General features: G+C 42.4%; 1 protein-coding gene across 3 annotated transcripts in view; it reads left to right on the forward strand.

The window, feature by feature from the left end:
- TJP2 (tight junction protein 2) overlaps window positions 1–19,899 on the forward strand; it is a 2,224,967-nt gene that overhangs the window by 814,268 nt on the left and 1,390,800 nt on the right. For all 3 annotated transcript variants that reach the window (XM_044064349.1, XM_044064348.1, XM_044064350.1), the window contains one exon: window positions 16,543–16,667. In XM_044064349.1, the coding sequence (XP_043920284.1) occupies window positions 16,543–16,667 (125 nt within the window). The remainder of the gene's footprint in view (window positions 1–16,542; window positions 16,668–19,899) is intronic.

Raw genomic sequence — 19,899 nt, forward strand, 5'->3', positions numbered from 1 at the left:
ACACCAAGGGTTTGGTATATTTAGTTTATTGTAAATCATGTTGGGGGATATCCTTCAAGGATGCATCTGCAGTCCTAACATATGGGTTGTCCTGCCTCAGGCAGCCCTTCGGTCGGCCGGATTCCAAAGTCTGGGTCTGGCCTCGGCTGATGTCGCACTTCACCCGACGTCATAGCTGCTGTTTATTGGGTATAAAGGCATCAGCCGACGCCATTTTCCTCAGTCTTTCTTGCCGCGTGGTGCCCGAAGCAGAAGCTGTTCGCAAGTGCCGGTCGGTCAGATCCAGAGATTCCTACTACCAAAGACTTCTAAAAAGCTAAGTACCCCGTTGGGGACTCTTTCTTGCCTCAGCCGATGTCAAAGTAAATAATGGTTTAACTTGTGGGAAACAAATACCTCATAAGGATTTCCACTCTTACTGCCTTCCTTGCTTAGGCCCAGACCACGACGTATCAGCTTGTCTAGCCTGTGCTTCCTTCAACCGACGGACACTTAGACGTTGGTCGGAGTTTGCAGAGTTTTTTGGTCCCGCTTTTGCATACAAAATGCCGTCAGAGACTCCGACTACTCAATTAGCTAAAAAGCGCAAGGAAAAGGACCGACATTCACGGCCCGCGGTTTCGGCTGAAACCACGGTTAGGCCAACCGCGAATGTCTCGGTTTCGGCTGAAACCGAGCCCCCGGTTCTTCCTTCGGCCGAAAGCATGCCTCCGATAGCCGAGGCCTCACAGAGCATGGCTGAATCTGCTACTGAATTTACTGCTACAGAAGCAGGCGCACAGGATTTGTCAGACACTATTCCTTTAGACAAATCTACCCCTGCACGTGGGGCTGCTAGACCCCCTGCTTCCATGTCTATCAAGGCTTTTGCCAGGGCTAAAGCAGCTAAATCTTCTAAGGCCTTGCCTGCCAAAACTCCTTCACATAGGCCTACCTCTAGTTCCCAAATACTCAGCCTAGCTGAGGATCTCATTTCTATGATCAGAGGATCCCAACCTCACCCAGACAGGGCCTCTCAGCCCCCTCCAGACAAGAGGCCTAGGACTGAACCCCCGGAACCTGTCTCTACAGATTATTCCTCGAATGACTCAGACATTTCAGACCCTCACGAAGGCCCATATTCTCCTTATGAGGACTCTGATGCAGAGGACTCCATTCCTTCTGCTTCTCCTCCTGAAGAATTTTCCTTTGGGGAAACCTTGCATGCTATGAGGGAACACTTCCAATGGCAGGGCCAGGATTTTTCAGATTCTAGGAAAAGGCTAAGGACCTTTTTACACTTACCACAGCATAGGCCTTTAGCCATTCCGCCAGTATTAACAGTTGTTGATTATGCATATAATGATGCCTGTACTGCTCCTGATTCTCTTCCTCCGGCCCCTGCCAAGCCAGACAGATATTACAGGGTCCCGGACACACACTACCATTTGTATAAGGCTCCTGTTGCAGACCCTGATACCATTTCACAGGGCCCTAAAGGTGTGGCAGCTGCCTCTGCCAAAAACCCTCTTCCCTCTGAAAGGGAATCTAGAGCATTAGAGAGATGGGGTAAAAAGGTTTATACTTGTGCTACTCTTTTGGCCAGGGCCTTGAACTGTCAATTTCACATGATTCAGTACCAGGAATTTTTGTTAGACCAGCTAAATAAAAAACTGTCTTCTCCTGAACCTTTAGACCGCAAGTCACTTCAGGATTTGGTACATAACTCTCAGCAGGTCAGTAACCATTTCTTAAAATGTGGCTATGATGCACTGGAAGCTTCCTTTAGATCAGCTATGACTGGAACAGTGATTCGAAGGCATGCCTGGTTAAAAGAACAATCCTTACCAGACCATGTTAAGTCAAAACTCCTAGATGCTCCCATGGAGAAACAAAGTTTGTTTGGCTCCCCTGCACAGGAGGTTCTAAAGAAGGTGGAAGAAAAAGCAAAATCTGTCCAAACAGTCAAGGATTTCTTACAGGTCCAACCTCCGAGGTTTAGCAGAAATTGGCCTTCGAAGAATTGGTCCTTTCCAGACAACTCCAGAGCGCAGAGAGGAAGAAATAGACGCCCAAGAGGCAGAGGTCAATCTAGGGGTGCCTACAGGGGACGTCAGTGGCAAACTTCCAACCAGAGAAGTACTGCCACAGAATCAACTACAACCACTTCCACAGGGCAAACACAATGACTTGGCTCTAGTTCCGCCTACCAGGGAACAACTGGAAGCACCCTTGGGCGGAAAACTAGCCTTTTTCTCCGACAACTGGCATTACATTACAGGAGACAAATGGACTTTACAAACAATAGACAAGGGCTACAGGTTTCACTTCCACACTCTACCAAAAAAGAGAGGAATGCCAAACCTACCTCCAAGCCAAAAAACAGACGCTCTAAGACAAATCACCAACTTACTAAGGATGAGAGCTATAGAAGAGGTGCCACCTATGGAACAAGGCCAAGGATTTTACTCCAGGCTTTTCCTGGTACCAAGAAAAGAAAATCAATGGAGACCTATTCTAGACTTGTCCGCACTGAACACATACCTCATTGTTCCAAAATTCAAAATGCTGACCCTCCAGCAGCTTCTTCCCATGCTGGGCAAGGAGTCTTGGCTGGTGACTCTAGATCTCAAGGAGGCATACCTGCACGTCCCTATACGACCAGATTGCAGAAGACACCTCAGATTTCTTGCAGGATCAGAGCATTATCAATTCTCAGCATTGCCTTTTGGCTTATCTACTGCGCCCAGAGTATTCACAAAATGCCTGGCATCAGTAATTGCTCATTGCAGACTTCAGGGAATTCAAATTTACCCATACCTGGACGACTGCCTAATACATGCAGACAACAAGGCAAAATTAACAAAAGATTTGGAAAATGTCTTACAACTGTTGCAAGCCTTGGGATACACAGTCAACATGCAAAAGTCAAGACTGCTACCATCCCAAAGGATAACATTCTTAGGTGCAGAACTAGATACATCAACTCAGATGGCTTTTCTCACAGAAGAAAAACAAAAGCAACTACCAGTCTACTTCATGACATTAACAACACAAACTCAGCTTACTGCAAGGAAAGTCCTGCAAGCCCTGGGCTACATGGCATCCTGCATAATATTGGTTCCGCATGCCAGGCTGCATATGAGAAAGCTACAATTGTACCTAAGGAATGTATGGTCTCAACACAAGCACAGTCTAGAAGCCCAGATTCCAATAATTCCATGCCTGAAACAAGAATTCCTGTGGTGGGCTCAGGCCTGTCAGTTGAACAGAGGCTTGCCTTTCCACAAACCTCATCTAAGCCAGACCATCACCACGGACGCCTCAGACCTAGGATGGGGGGCACACATGGTGGACAAGTGTATACAAGGCCTATGGACCCAAGACCAGCTGAATCTACACATAAATCTAAAGGAGATGCTGGCAGTGAAACATGCGATCCAGGCATTCAGACCACTCCTTCAACAGGGTCATCTGCTGATAAGGACGGACAATACCACAGTCATGTGGTACATCAAACAGGGAGGTGCACATTCATATCCTCTATGCCGGATGGCAATGGACCTATGGAATGTGGCCCTGAATCTCAGCATTCAACTTCAGGCCAGATTTGTACCAGGAAAAGAAAATTCTCTAGCAGACACCTTAAGCAGAACTACCACGGATGCTCACGAATGGATGCTGCATCCAGATATCTTCAAAGCCATAACAAAAAAATGGGGGCTACCACAGATAGACCTATTTGCCTCCCCACACAATCACCAATTGAAGAAATTCTGCACAAAACATACCACCCACTTGCTTGGAGGGTGGACTCCCTTTCCTTCAGCTGGAAAAACCTGACAGCATATGCATTTCCACCTCTTCCCTTGATGTACAAAGTTCTACTGAAGATCAGAGAGGATCAGCCAAGGGTAATTCTGATAGCTCCAGACTGGCCGAGACAACATTGGTACCCGCTACTGAGAAGCATGTCTCGGACACACGCATGGCCTCTACCTCTATGTCCCTTACTACTAACACAGGACAACTACAGGATCCTACATCCAAACTTGAAAACACTGCAGCTAGCTGCTTGGAATATTGCATAAAACAAAATAACCCAGATTTATCTCAGAGGGTTAAGGACATTATCCTGGAGGCACACAGACCCTCCACAAGGAAGACTTATTCAGCCAAGTGGAAAAGATACCTCACTTGGAGTGCAGCAAAGGGAGAAAATGTCTCATTGGCAAACATAGCACACATTCTGGAATATTTAGCAGAGCTGTTCCACAATGGCCTGTCTTACTCCTCCATTAAGATTCATGCATCAGCAATTTCAGCAGAATACAACATGGATCCTCCTGTCTTCTCTCATCCTCTACTCAGGCAGTTCTTGAGAGGAATCAAAAATGTAAAACCTCCAAGGAAACCACCTTTACCTACATGGGATCTCGACTTCGTGCTGGAAAAGTTAACACTTCCCCCTTTTGAACCAGCAGCAACAGCAGAATTACAATTCTTGTCTTGGAAAACTGCTTTCCTGCTAGCAATTACTTCAGCAAGAAGGGTATCTGAGTTACAGGCATTAATGGCAGTACAACCCTTCCTTATCTTCCATCAGGACAGAGTCTCTCTGAGAACTAACCCTACCTTTATGCCAAAAGTGGTCTCCAGAGTATCATTGCACCAAGCGATTCATTTACCTACATTCTTCCCCAACCCACAGAACAGGGGGGAAAGACTGCTACATACATTGGATGTACACAGACAATTACGCTACTATCTGGACAGAACTAAGACCAGCAGAAAAACTGACCAGCTTCTGGTAGCATATGCAACAGGAATGCAAGGAAAAGCAATTTCAAAACAGACAATCTCAAAATGGATAGGAAATTGCATTCGATTTTGCTACTCTTTTCATGGAAAGACAACTCCTGATAATATCAGACCTCATTCCACAAGAGCTACAGTGACCACTACAGCTTTCCTACGAGGAGTGGCTACCAAAGACATTTTAGAAGCTGCTACTTGGAGCTCCGTGCATACATTTGCCAAGCATTATAATCTTCCCTTATACTCTAGATCCCGAGCAGGTTTTGCAACTGCTGATGTCATTCAAGGATGCATCTGCAGTCCTTACAAATGGGTTGTCCTGGCCTCAGGCAGCCCTTCGGTCGGCCGGATTCCAAAGTCTGGGTCTGGCCTCGGCTGATGTCGCACTTCACCCGACGTCATAGCTGCAGTTCAGCGGGTATAAAGGCATCAGCCGACGCCATTTTCCTCAGTCTTTCTTGCCGCATGGCACCCGAAGCAGAAGCTGTTCGCAAGTGCCGGTCGGTCAGATGCAGAGATTACTACTACCGAAGACTTCTAAAAAGCTAAGTACCCCGTTGGGGACTCTTTCTTGCCTCAGCCGATGTCAGAAAAAGTGAATAACTGTTTAACTTGTGGGAAACAAATACCTCATAAAGATTTCCACTCTTACTGCCTACCTTGTTTAGGCCCAGACCACGACGTAGCAGCTTGTCTAGCCTGTGCTTCTTTCAACCGACGGACGCTTAGACGTCGGTCAGAATTTGCTGAGGAGTTTTTCGGCTCCGCTTTCGCTTACAATATGCCGTCGGAAACTCCGACTTCACAATTAACTAAAAAGCGCAAGGAAAAGGACCGACACTACTCGCGGTCCGCGGTTTTGGCCGAAACCGCGGTTAAGTCAACAGCGAGTGTCTCGGTTTCGGAGTCCACGGTTCTTCCTTCGGCCGAAAGCTTGCCTCCTACCGAGGCCTCATCCAGCATGGCTGAATCTGCTACTGAAATCCCACCTGCTCTTGCAGGTTCACAGGATTTATCTGATACTATACCTTTAGATATATCTACTCCTGCACGTGGAGCTGCTAGGCCCCCTGCATCCATGTCGATTAAGGCTTTTGCCAGGGCTAAAGCAGCAAAATCTACCAAAACTGTGCCTGCTAAGACCTCCTCTCACAGGCCTAGCTCTAGTTCTCAAATGCTTAGTCTAGCAGAGGATCTCATTTCTTTGATCCTCGGATCCCAACCTCACCCTGACAGGGCCTCTCACCCACCTCCAGAGAAGAGGCCTAGAGCAGAGCCCCCTGAGCCAGTTTCTTCAGATTACTCCTCTGATGATTCAGATAATACAAACCCTCCAGAGGGCCCTTATTCTCCTTATGAGGACTCTGATGCAGAAGACTCCATTCCTTCTGCCTCTCCGCCTGAGGAATTTTCTTTTGGGGAAACCTTGCATGCTATGAGGGAACAATTTCAATGGCAGGGCCAGGATTTTTCAGACTCTAGGAAAAGGCTTAGGACCTTTTTGCATTTGCCACAGCATAGGCCTTTAGCCATTCCTCCAGTACTCACTGTTGTGGATGATGCATTTAATGATGCTTGTACTGCTCCTGATTCTCTTCCTCCGGCGCTGCTAAGCCGACAGGTACTACAGGGTTCGGACATACATTATCATTTGTATAAGGCTCCTTTTGCAGATCCTGAAACTATCTCCCAGGGACCCAAGGCTGTAGCAGCTACCTCTGCCAAAACCCTCCCTCTGAAAGGGAATCTAGGGCCTTAGAGATGGGGTAAAAAGTTTACACTTCTGCTGCTCTTCGGCTAGGGCCTTAAACTGTCAATTCCACATGATTCAGTATCAGGAATTTATGTTAGATCAGTTAACTAAAAACTGTCCTCGTCTGAACCATTAGACAAAAAATCTGTTCAGGAAATGGTACATAACATTCAGCAGGTCAGTAATCATTCTTTAAAATGCGGCTATGATGCACTGGAGGCTTCCTTTAGATCAGCTATGACTGGTACAGTGATCAGAAGGCATGCATGGTTAAAAGAGCAGTCCTTACCAGACCATGTTAAATCAAAGCTCCTAGATGCTCCCATGGATAAGCTCAATTTGTTTGGCTCCCCTGCACAGCAGGTGCTGAAGAAGGTGGAAGAGAAAGCAAAATCTGTCCAGACATTCAAGGATTTGTTACAGGTCCAGCCTCCAAGGTTTAGTAGGAACTGGCCTTCCAAGAATTGGTCCTTTCCAGACACCTCCAGAGCTCAGAGAGGCAGGAATAGGCGCCCAAGAGGCAGGGGTCAATCCAGAGGTGCCTACAGGGGACGTCAGTGGCAGCCTAACAACCAGCGAAGTACTGCCACAGATCCAGCCACCACCACTTCCACAGGACAATCACAGTGACTTGGCTCTGAGACCGCCTACCAGGGAACAACTAGAAGCACCCTTAGGCGGAAAACTAACCTTATTTACAGTAAACTGGCATCACATCACAGGAGACAAATGGATTTTACAGACAATAGACCAAGGTTACAGGTTTCACTTCCATACTCTACCAGGGAAGAGAGGAATGCCAAACCTACCTCCAAATCAGAAGACAAAAGCTCTAGAACAAATACACCACTTACTAAGGATGAGAGCTATAGAAAGGGTACCGTCTATGGAACAAGGGCAAGGATTTTACTCCAGACTTTTCCTGGTGCCAAGAAAAGAAAACCAATGGAGACCTATTCTCGACCTGTCCGCTCTAAACACATATCTCATTGTTCCAAAATTCAAAATGCTGACCCTACAGCAGCTTCTTCCCATGCTGGGCAAGGAGTCTTGGCTGGTAACTCTAGATCTCAAGGAGGCATACCTGCACGTCCCCATACGACCAAATTGCAGAAGATACCTCAGATTTCTTGCAGGATCAGAGCATTATCAATTCTCAGCATTGCCCTTTGGCTTATCTACTGCCCAGAGTATTCACGAAATGCCTGGCATCAGTAATTGCTCATTGCAGGCTTCAGGAATTCAAATTTACCCTTACCTGGACGACTGCCTGTTACAAGCGGACAACAAAACAAATTAGAAAAGATTTGAAAAGGTCATTCATCTACTGCAAGCCCTGGGATACACAGTCAATATAAAAAGTCAAGGCTGATACCATCCCAAAGGATAACTTTCTTGGGTGCAGAGCTGGACACATCAAATCAAATGGCATCCCTCACAGCAGAAAAACAGAAGCACCTTCCTCTCTATTTCATGGCATTAGCAAAGCAGAACCAGCTAACAGCAAGGAAAGTCCTGCAAGCCCTGGGTTACATGGCATCCTGCATAATATTGATTCCACATGCCAGACTACATATGAGAAAGTTACAATGGTACCTAAGGAATTTATGGTCTCAGCACAAGCACAGCCTAGAAACCCAAATTCCAATAATTCCATGCCTGAAGCAAGAATTCCAATGGTGGGCTCAGGCCTGTCAATCGAACAAAGGGCTGCCCTTCCACAGCACTCAACCAAGCCAGATTATCACAACGGACGCCTCAGACCTCGGTTTAGGGGCACACATGCTGGACAAGTGCATACAAGGCTTATGGACTCAAGACCAGCTGAACCTACACATAAATCAAAAGGAGATGCTGGCAGTAAAACTGGCAATTCAGACATTCAGACATTTCTTCGACAGGGTCAATTGCTGATAAGGACGGACAACACCACAGTTATGTGGTACATCAACAAACAGGGAGGCACACATTCATACCCTCTATGCCGGATGGCAATGGACCTCTGGAATGTGGCCCTGAGCTTCAACATTCAGTTACAAGCAATATTTGTACCAGGAAAAGAAAATATACTAGCAGACATCCTAAGCAGAACTACCACGGATGCCCACTAATGGATGTTACATCCAGACATCTTCAAATCCATTACAGAGAAATGGGGACTACCAGAAATAGACTTATTCGCATCCCCACACAACCACCAATTGAAAGAATTCTGCACGAGGGCATACCACCCACTTGCTTGGAAGGTGGACTCCCTATCTTTCAGTTGGAAAAACCTGACAGCATATGCATTCCCACCTCTTCCTTTGATGCACAAGGTGCTATTGAAGATCAAAGAAGACCGTCCAAGGATCATCCTGATAGCTCCAGACTGGCCGAGGCAGCATTGGTACCCATTACTGAGGAGCATGTCTCGGGAACAAATATGGCCTCTGCCCCTAGTTCCCTTACTGTTAACACAGAACAACTTCAAAACCCTGCATCCAAACCTGAAAACACTGCAGCTGGCTGCCTGGAACATTGCATAAGGCAAAATAACCCAGATTTATCTCAAAGGGTTAAAGACATTATCTTGGAGGCTCGCAGACCCTCAACAAGGAAAACTTATTCAGCAAAATGGAAAAGATATCTCATTTGGAGTGCAACAAAAGGAGTAGATGCATCATTGGCAAACATAGCTAACATCCTGGAATATTTAGCAGAGCTTTTCCACAATGGTCTGTCTTACTCCTCCATTAAGATTCATGCATCAGCAATTTCAGCAGAATACAACATGGATCCTCCAGTCTTTTCTCAACCTCTACTCAGACAGTTTCTCAGAGGAATTAAAAATGTAAAACCACCAAGGAAACCACCATTGCCTACATGGGACTTGAACTTTGTGTTAGAAAAGTTAACACTCCCATCTTTTGAACCAGCAGCAACAGCAGAATTACAGTACTTATCTTGGAAGACTGCATTCCTGCTTGCAATCACTTCAGCTAGAAGGGTTTCTGAATTACAGGCATTAATGGCAGTACAGCCCTTCCTTATCTTCCATCAGGATAGAGTGTCCATGAGAACTAATCCTACCTTTATGCCAAAAGTGGTCTCCAGAGTATCTTTAAACCAAGCAATACACCTACCAACATTCTTCCCAATCCACAGAACAGGGGAAAGATTGCTGCATACCTTGGATGTACACAGACAATTGCGCTACTACCTGGACAGAACCAAGAACTATAGAAAAACTGACCAGCTTCTGGTAGCATATGCCACAGGAATGGAAGGAAAAGCAATTTCAAAACAAACAATCTCAAAATGGATAGGAAATTGCATTAGATTTTGTTACTCTTTTCATGGAAAGGCAACTCCAGAAAACATCAGACCTCATTCCACAAGGGCTACAGCCACTACTACAGCTTTCTTACGAGGTGGCTACCAAAGACATTTTAGAGGCTGCTACTTGGAGCTCCGTGCATACATTTGCCAAGCATTATAATCTGCCTTTATACTCCAGATCCCGAGCAGGTTTTGCCACTGCTGTTTTGCAAGGGATCTTAACTACACCATAAACTCTTAGTGCCTCCTTAGTGCCTCCTCCCCCAGTTTGGCTATGGTATTCTACCCATTTGTAAGGACTGCAGATGCATCCTTGAAGGACATAGTACAGTTTTGTACCTACCATAAATGTAGATGTCCGAGAGGTATGCATCTGCAGTCAGGATTACCCACCCTCCTTCCCCTCTGTGGTACTCCTAGGGTATTTGCCCATCTTGTAGCTAGCTGGGGGAATCTATTATGGTGTATTTGTTTGTATATATGTATATACATGTTTATTTCTATTTGCTCCCTATTGTTTGGAAACATTTGCATTTATCCAAATTTAGCCTTCCTAGGGGGCACCTGGCATCTGGGGCAAGAAACACTGAGGAAAATGGCGTCGGCTGATGCGTTTATACCCGCTGAACTGCAGCTATGACGTCGGGTGAAGTGCGACATCAGCCGAGGCCAGACCCAGACTTTGGAATCCGGCCGACCGAAGGGCTGCCTGAGGACAGGACAACCCATTTGTAAGGACTGCAGATGCATACCTCTCGGACATCTACATTTATGGTAGGTACAAAACTGTACTTTTTGCAAGGGATCTTAACTACACCATCTTTATCTTAGTGCCTCCTCCCCCAGTTTGGCTATGGTATTCTACCCATATGTTAGGACTGCAGATGCATCCTTGAAGGACATAGTACAGTTTTGTACCTACCATAAATGTAGATGTCTGATAGGTATGCATCTGCAGTCAGGATTACCCACCCTCCTTCCCCTCTGTGGTATTCCTAGGGTATTTACCCCTCTTTTAGCTAGCTGGGGGAATCTATTATGGTGTATTTGTTTGTATATATGTATATATATAAATATATATATATATATATATATATATTTTTTTTTTATATTGTTTGCTCTCTACTGTTTGGAATTATTTGCATTTATCTAAATTTAGCCTTCCTAGAGGGCACCTGGCATCTGGGGCAAGAAACACTGAGGAAAATGGCGTCGGCTCATGCCTTTATACCCAATAAACAGCAGCTATGACGTCGGGTGAAGTGCGACATCAGCCGAGGCCAGACCCAGACTTTGGAATCCGGCCGACTGAAGGGCTGCCTGAGGCAGGACAACCCATATGTTAGGACTGCAGATGCATACCTATCGGACATCTACATTTATGGTAGGTACAAAACTGTACTTTCTATATTGGCAAAACGGAACGACATTTAAGAAAAAGGATATATGAACATCTGAGAGATATAAACCGTAAAAATGAAAATAATGCCTTGTATAGACACTCCTTAACATGTGAGAAGGCCGACTTTAAATTTTGGGTGGTTGAGGTTGTTGATCATTTTGATAGGGGGGGGTGACTGGGAGACAAAATTGCTATACAGGGAGATGATATGGCAACTTAGGCTGGATGCCTGTAGTGGTAAGGGCTTCAATGATCACATATCCATAACACCAGCCCTAAAACTATTAGCCAATGACCCCAAGAAGCATATGTAAATCCACTGATTTATTTCACTGATTACTTATTGTTAATTTAAAAGCATAATATTTTAATTTAATTGTATATGCTTGGTTTTAAATAAATATTTATTCAATACATCATTTACAATGTTTTGTGGCTCATGTATATATATTTATTTGATGTGTATGCATACACCTATGTATGTGTTTCAATAATTATTCATGAATATGGAATGCTATTATAGTTTTACCTTGTCTATAGAAATTTCTTAATTTGTTTAATTGCCAGCCACTTTATTATTTTTGTCACATTTTTTTGAATTAATTACCTTCATTGAACTGTGTATATAGGACAAGGGGGTGTGTTGTTTTAATTGATTCTGATGAGGTCTCCAGTTTTGGAGATGAAAGCACTAAATCTGTCTTTGTAGTGTATAATAAAAGGATATAGCTGACTTTTGGAGTTTCTGGTTGTGGTGAATATTACATGGAAGACGGCCTTTATTGACCCATATTACCGAGTGTTTTACAATTTGTTGTCTACTGGTGTATGGTTATTGATTATTAAATGTTTCTTACAAATAGTAATAAGGGCAAAAAATGTTGTACCTTAATAACTTTTAACCCTTTTTAATGTCCTTCCAAACCTTAATGACATAAAGTGGGGTGTATGCCTTCCAGCCACCCACAAGTTTAACAAAGTCAACAAAATCTAGTCATTCGCAGCCACTTTTTCTTGCAATGCCAAATTTCACAAATGTGATTATATGGGAGACTGTTAAAACAGTCATTCACTAATTTCAGTGTTGCTGGTCTTCCTGTTCCATTTCCATCTTCCAGCACCAGACTCTAATTCAAGTCAAAGGTAATCCTGATTCTTTTGTGTCTCTCTCTAGCATTTATCTTTATACCACTGGAAAATGTTTCACTGGCAAAGTCTGTATGAGCTTTATTTTCAGAAGAATGCAAAGCCGTCGTCTCCTGTTTACTGGCTCACCTTTGGATAAACTTTATTTCCTCCTTAGCCTCGTCTGCATCCAAATACGTCTTTGATCCACCAGGGGAAAAAAAATTATGTAGGCAGCTGGATACAGCAGCTTGAACTTCACACCTGCCTCTCGACATTCCTTGATTGTTTGGATAAGTTTGTGTCTTTTTTACCTGGAGTACAGTGAATATTTCCCACCAACACTTTGCTGTCTCCATTTTTAATACTTTTCCTTCTGTAAATGTTTTGTTAGGATCAACTCTTTTGCTGGTATGATTGCATCTTTTTTAATACAAGTCCTGGTTGCTTTCTTATGGCTAGGATTGGCGCATACACTGTGTGCCCTTTCAATTAAAAAAATCCTGTTGTGGGATGCCAGTCTAGTTGCTTATTTATGCTTTCATAAAATTAATAAGGTCTCTTTCTTCCAGTTTCTTTGGTACAGACGAGTATCTCAGGTTTTCTTTACACCCACTATCTTCTAACTCTCCTGTTTTTTGAAACCGCTCTTCTTGAGAAGTCTCATACTGGGAGAGCTTTTTCCTCCATTTCAGTCTCTAGGTTTTGCAGTTGTATTCATCTGAATAGCTAGTTATAGCTTCTTCTATTCTATCCATTATGAATTGATATATTTCTCAACTGTTTCATTTTATTTTAATCAACTCTGAGTACATTTGCTTTATTTTTTCCTCTAGATTACTGGAAGCCACCTCTTGTACCAAAGTTGAAGCTTAAACTGCTTTTTGCTGAACAGCTTCAAGCTTCTTCCTAGACCGTGTTTTCTTTTCACCTTTTATTGTTGGTTTTCCTTTAGGTTCTGTAAAGTTCTTGCTTGCTGGCATCCAGGCAGTGTACTTACTAGCTGGTAACTGAATTTTACTCAAGCTAACAAAAATGGTTATTTCTCTGTTACTTTTTTTTTACACTGGGAGATCTGAAATTAAGCTATAATGTGTGCAGCCATCTTGGAATCCAGAACTTCCTACATGTTATCCAAGTTTACTTTAAGCCAAACTGTCAGTTTCTCTGTGTTCTTTCCTGTACCCCAAAATAAAGGAGAAAGGCAATTTCAAACCTTGGATGTCCGCAGACACGGTGTTATCTTGACAAAACAAAGCCTTTCAGAACTTCAGATTGGTTGTTTATTTCTTGTGACGGTAAGAAGAGACAACCTGTGCCAAGGCAGACTACTTTCCCCGTGGTTGTCTCAAGCTTTTATCTTTTGTTATTCCCACCACAACAGAACTTTTCCAGGCAGGGTCAAGGCTCATTCTTCCTGGGCCGTGGCTTAATCTGTGCTTTTTTGGAAAGGGTTGGACTCGAAGTATTGTAGAAGCAGTAACTTGGTTTTCTGTAGATCATTTTACAAAACATTACAAGCTAGATTCCTTTTCCAGCTTTAGCCAGGTTTTTCTCCAGGACCCTTCCTCCTCCAAGTTGTTCCAATATATGGTAATCTACCCATATAGCTTTGGCTACTGTAGCCTTGATTAATGTAAAGAACATAATACAGATGTAAGTAAACTTACCATAAAAGTAGATGCTTGAATGGTCACTGCTGCAGTAGTTCTTCTCTCTCTCCACCCCTTCTTTTTTGGGCTATTTGTATGTCAGGGTGTGGGCATTTTTTTTTTTGTTGTTTCTAGAAATATACTCCCAGGGCTCAGCATCCCTTTCTCAGTTGATATGAAGGGCTTGAAGCCCAAACCTGTGTTATAGTCAGTTTAGCTTGAGCTTGACTACGGGTACATGAAAGGTGCCCTGAAGCTTTGGAAGCAGTCTGTTATATCCTGTGCAGGATATAACCCTTGTAGCTTAGGCTACTGCCGCAGTGACCATTCGAACATCTAATGTGATGGTAAGTTTACTTGCACAACTGTATTTTCTTTACATTCTGAAATTCTCCATATGAGATGTTTTGCTTTGTACATTACTCGATGGATATGCAACATACAGTGTTTTAAAATGTGTGCAGAAATGTATTTGCATGTATTGTTAAAAAAGAAGCAACACTGCTTTGTGCTGTGCTTATTAAAGCACATGGGGGAAACGTACTTTCTTCTCTGGAGCTGTGATATTTTGCTTTCCATGTTTCTGTGATAGCCACACAAGTTTAAACATTTTAAATTGCTTGGAAAAAAGATTTCATACTTTAGTGTAGAATAGATCTAAAAGTATTTGGCACATATTAGCCGCATAACATTGTTTGCTGGCAAGCACTGTTCTGATACACCCAGTTGGAGTGAGCCACACTAGAACTGTGGCATTCTGCATTGTACTTTGTAGCACTGGGGAAGTAACATGCACAAATGAAAAAATTACAGAATGCAAAGTTTGGAATTGTATTATTTTTCTGACTGGTGCTGTGGTATTTGGTTTTGATTTTTACCAAGCAGAACTCACGTTAACAGCATGGTCTTGTTCGGATGTCCTTGTGTTTTAACAGTTTGTTTACCCTTTTTATGGTAGGTAAGCAGCATGCAGATTTTAAGGTGTGTGTGAAAACCAATCTTTAACACTGTATTGTTGTATAAACAAAAAGGGCACATGGTGCTAGTAGTATGGCTCTGTTATGTAGCCACAATCTTTATTCGGAGATATCCTGGCTGGAACTGTAATTTTGCCTTTTTAGTAATGAAGATGGTGTAACTTCAGAAAACAGTATTTAGGATTGTGCTATAGAAAAAAATATTTAAACATTATCAGCAAGAAGTGAAATGGCAGCGCCTCTTCCTTCAACTACATAGTAGAAGATATCCAATCCTATATTCATAATAAATGCATTCAAATTTTATTGCATTGCTACTGCTTAGCACAACTCTCTTAACTCGTTACACATCCATTAGTGCTACCAATGCTGAAAGATCTGTTTGAACTTGCCACTGCAAATCTCTGGTGCTGTCCCTTATTTAATATAACTCAATTTCAGTAGTGCTTATCTTGTTGGAAAATCTGTTTGAAGTTTTGATTACTGTATATACTATTTGGAAAAAAAAGCTCTGCTAAGGAAGTTACTCTGAATGAAATCAGCAGCTACTACGGCTGCAATAGCTGCCGAAAACGTAATCAACTTCCTGGCCATGAAAGTAAAATAAATAAGTAAATAAATACAATAATAAAATACTGGTGAGGCCATGGACCTTATTGAAGCAAATATCTTTGTGATTCACTGACTGGTAAAATGTTTACGCTGCCAAGGGTTACAAAATGTCTATCCTCCTACCAGTGAAATATCTAACAAGAACATTTGGCTGATAACATCTTGGGAGCAGATAGACATCTTGCTTCCTGAGGAGGGTTCAGTATAAAGTGAGGAGGAGTGATGAGCATTAATAGCTGCAGTTTTTTTAAACAGTTGTCATTGCTTATCCCATATGGCAAGATGCCCTGGGTTGGTTAGCTGTGGCATGTTTAGGGAGGGGAAAGGCTACTGGACATTAATTAGCATAATAGTCTACACTTCTGAATCTAGAGTGGACCTAATTCTTTTTAATCACTTCAGGATTGCTGTTGAACATCGATTGCACTTTTAAAGTACATAACACCAGATTATTAGGTGGCTAAGAATTTAATGAGCAAAAAGTACAGTAAAACAGACTTGATTATGCTGATGCCAGTACTGAGTCCTGAAACACCTTAGGATCCAGTGGAAAAAAGTACGTTTCATAATCGTGATTGTCTTGCTAATACAAAATCATACTGCACTCCTTGATTTCTGTACTAAATGTTGCCTGTCATTTACAGACAGTTATTGTGAGAGGATGTTTACAAATGATGAGGTGGTTGTCCCTGGGATCATCAGGTGATAAATTACATACTTTTTTCAATTTTATAGAAATATACTGCATTAGAGTTTACATTCTAAAATGATATCTCTCGCTGGCAGGTTTATAATGAAGAGGTTTTGTGCAATGTACTGCAGTGTACTGTGGATTTTGTAATGAAGTGATATTGAACCTGGTAATTGGCCTAACTTGTGGGTTTTATGATTCTTTTTCTTAAGGATCCCAAAAGAGGTTTTGGAATTGCCATTTCTGGAGGCAGAGACAACCCTAAGTTTGACACTGGTGACACTTCCATAATTGTCTCTGATGTAGTAGCTGGAGGTCCTGCAGATGGGTTACTTCAGTAAGTATCCTGCACTGTTTGAGTTTTATAATACTAATATAGCAATCTGTGCTCAGAAGAACTGATAGAAGACACTGGTGGACAGAAGGTAGGGCTGCACTTGTTAAAATTTCTGTCTTATCTGTATTTAAGGCACTTATAAAGATCCTACATTATTCTTCCAGAGCTTGTGTGAGCTGTGCCACAGTCACCATAACCATCCATATCTGTTGCTTTGAGCTACTGTGAGACCTTATCAGCATACAAGGTCACTTTGTGTGTTGTGTTTGTCCTGCAGTTTGCCCTGGGATTTCTCTTGTCTCTCGATGGGTACATTGAGCAAGAAGGTCAGCTGCTAATGCAAAAGAGAAGATTACAAAGGACAGCATTGTCTATTGCCTTTTTTAACCATAATACAACCTTAAGTAAAGGGGCTTATCTGTATGAGAACCACTGTAACGGCCACTGATGATTGCAGTTAGATAGGGCTGGAGTGCTGCAAATAAGTAATTCCGCTGTAGTCTGTCGGAGACTATTTTGGCATTAAAGCTTAAAATGTACTGTTTTGCTTCATCAAATGGTAAATCAAAAGAACCTTGCAAGCTCTGCTGCTGGTTGTCCTCCCTAAAAGTAGACACAATGACAGTGGTCTGTGTTGATCAATTTATCCAAACATTTCTGCAGATGGAAGGCCCAAATACTCACTCAAGTCTTACAGTTTATATTCAGCAAGGCTATTGATCTATAGGATGTCACCTGCAAGGTTAGCTTTCCATTCTTAAACAAGACTGAAGAAGCTGTGTCCTTCCATTATGCCAGAGTACCCCTTCCTACAATGTCCATAGCCCTACTTCTAACAGTTTTTCAGTCAGTCAGCCTGGTGTTATTCATATAATTTTATAGTTCAGATGGAGGCCATCAGTTTTCAGGATTTTGATGCTCCTAACTATACCTGTGGTGAGGTGCAGCTCTGTATCATGAGTAAATCTAGTTAGAAACTGCGTGTCTGCACTGGCTAGAAAGGGAAGATTGAGTTTATTTCGACACTTTATTGTTTAAGTTGAATTATCTGTAGGGTCTTCATATCCCTTCTGTAAGTATTGCTGGAACACGTGCCCTCTTTTCCCTTATACTCAAACTTGTACATTTGGATAGCGTAGAGTGTTTACTTTGCTTGATCAAGCCAGTTTGGTTTTGTTAAGGGCAGATCCTGCATGCTTAACCTGGTTGATTTCTTTGAAAAAGTTACTGAAGCAATGGCTTTGTGAAATTCTGTTTGCACTGCACATCTAGACTATGCAAACTCATTCAGCAGTATCCCATAATTGGGTATTGCTGATATACTCTCAGCTAAATGTTAATCCCTATGTATCTCATTAGATAGCAAATATGCTGATGAATAAAACTCAGGAAATTAAGGTAGGCAGCTCTGCCTACTCCTTAAAATTTATCATTACTGATATACCTCCAGTTTCAGTCCTTGAGCCACTCCTCTTTGGCATTTACTTCTAGGTCAAAGATAATGTTAAGGGTTTATGGCTAACCAGATTTGCAGATGACTAAGCTTGATGCCCTCATAAACTCTCCAGAGGACAAGGAAATACTCCAACAGGGCCTTTCCCAAACAAATAGCCGATGTCATAACCAGGGACTACAAATAAATGCCTTAACATGTATAATAGATGTCTTCTGCAAGCGTGACATCCCTAGTAATTGTCACATCAACAGCACATCCCTGAAAAATCAGTCTGGTAAATAGAGACCTGGGAGCCTATGTGGACAAAAAACTGTCATTCAGTCACCATGTGTCCACTACTGTAAGAGAGTCAGTTTTCATTGCACAGCTTATTAGTAAAAGTATGGCCTCTAGGTCCAGAGATGTGATAATTCCACCACATTTAGCACTTATTAGGCTGATTCTTGATTGTAATGATGCTTTTAAGTACCTATCCAAACACTTAATGTAAATCAAATAAACACTTTTTTTTCCAAGAAAATCAGGGGCCTAAACCATAAGGACTACACTGACCATCTCAATGCCTTGTTTCTCTTCTCAGTATCATATAGGCTACTAAGGGGCAATTTTGTCTCACATCTAGAGCCTCAATAGACGCTCCTCTCAGACTTATTGCACTTCACAAGTCCAGTGAAATAAACATTGGCTCAACTGATCTTAATCTCTTCTGCAACGTAAATGTAACATGAGAGATCTGTATTGCAGAGAATACCTCTACTTTGGAAATGTCTTCCTTTCTCCATAAAGCAAAGTACTTCTCTTACTCTATTCAAATGTAGACTGGATGAATAGATGAGAAACCACAAATTCACCCAGGGTTTAACACCCTTGACCCTTATGGATAGAGGCAACAAATAAGTGTTCTGCTTGGTTCTGGGGTATTCATACTTAAATTTCAAAGGCTAAACATTTAATTGGAATACAGGACTGGGCTTCTAAAGATTGTCAGCTCATTAGCGTAATAAATACATATGAAGCTATGCACCTAAGTTATGAACTGTTTTTTTGTGAATTTGTTCTCAAAGGTCAGTGTGTGTTCTTAATCCTGGCTATGCTCCCTTGCTGCTGTATTAAAAGGTTATTGCATCACCCTGTAGATGAGATAGCTAGCTGTTTGTCCCAAACAAAGAGCAAGTTCTTAGTAAACTGCTGTAAACGAGCCTCAATTGACCGTTGAGGATGCTCCATAAAATTTCCAGGGAAGGGTGATCCACTCAAGTTAATTTCTTGTATCTTTTCTCATAAGTCTGGGATCAACATGTTTCAGTTGTTTTTTTAAGATGAAGTTCACCCTTTAGAGGGAAGACAGATTGAAGTCTAGCAGGTCTGTTTTTTTTCTTTGCAGAGAGAGCTATGACTAGAAAGAAAGAAAGGGAGCAGCTGTGTCAGAAGCCCTTATTCATAACATGAGGTATTTAGACTAGTAAAAAGGTAGAGCCATTGGAACTAGTAAATGAGTGGTATAAAGAGGAGTTAGAGATCTGAACCCCTTATGTAAATCAAATCTGTGGGTCATATTTGGGTTGTATGCCTAGGCTTATAAGGGCCCTTGTGTTCATTAGCCTAGTATACACCCATGATCATACTCTTATCTCCAAGGTCCCACTGGAACATTAACCATTGATTAATGGAAATAACCAGCATGTCCGTTAGTCTTCAGGCCTAGGTAAGCAGTTAAAATCTTTGCTGCAAAGAGTTATTTCACTGCCATGTTCAGCAGTGCAGAAACAGTGGGAG

This window comes from Protopterus annectens, chromosome 2.part2 (genome assembly GCF_019279795.1).
Source record: "Protopterus annectens isolate FY-2018-M chromosome 2.part2, PAN1.0, whole genome shotgun sequence".
Classification (NCBI taxonomy): Eukaryota; Metazoa; Chordata; order Ceratodontiformes; family Protopteridae; genus Protopterus; species Protopterus annectens.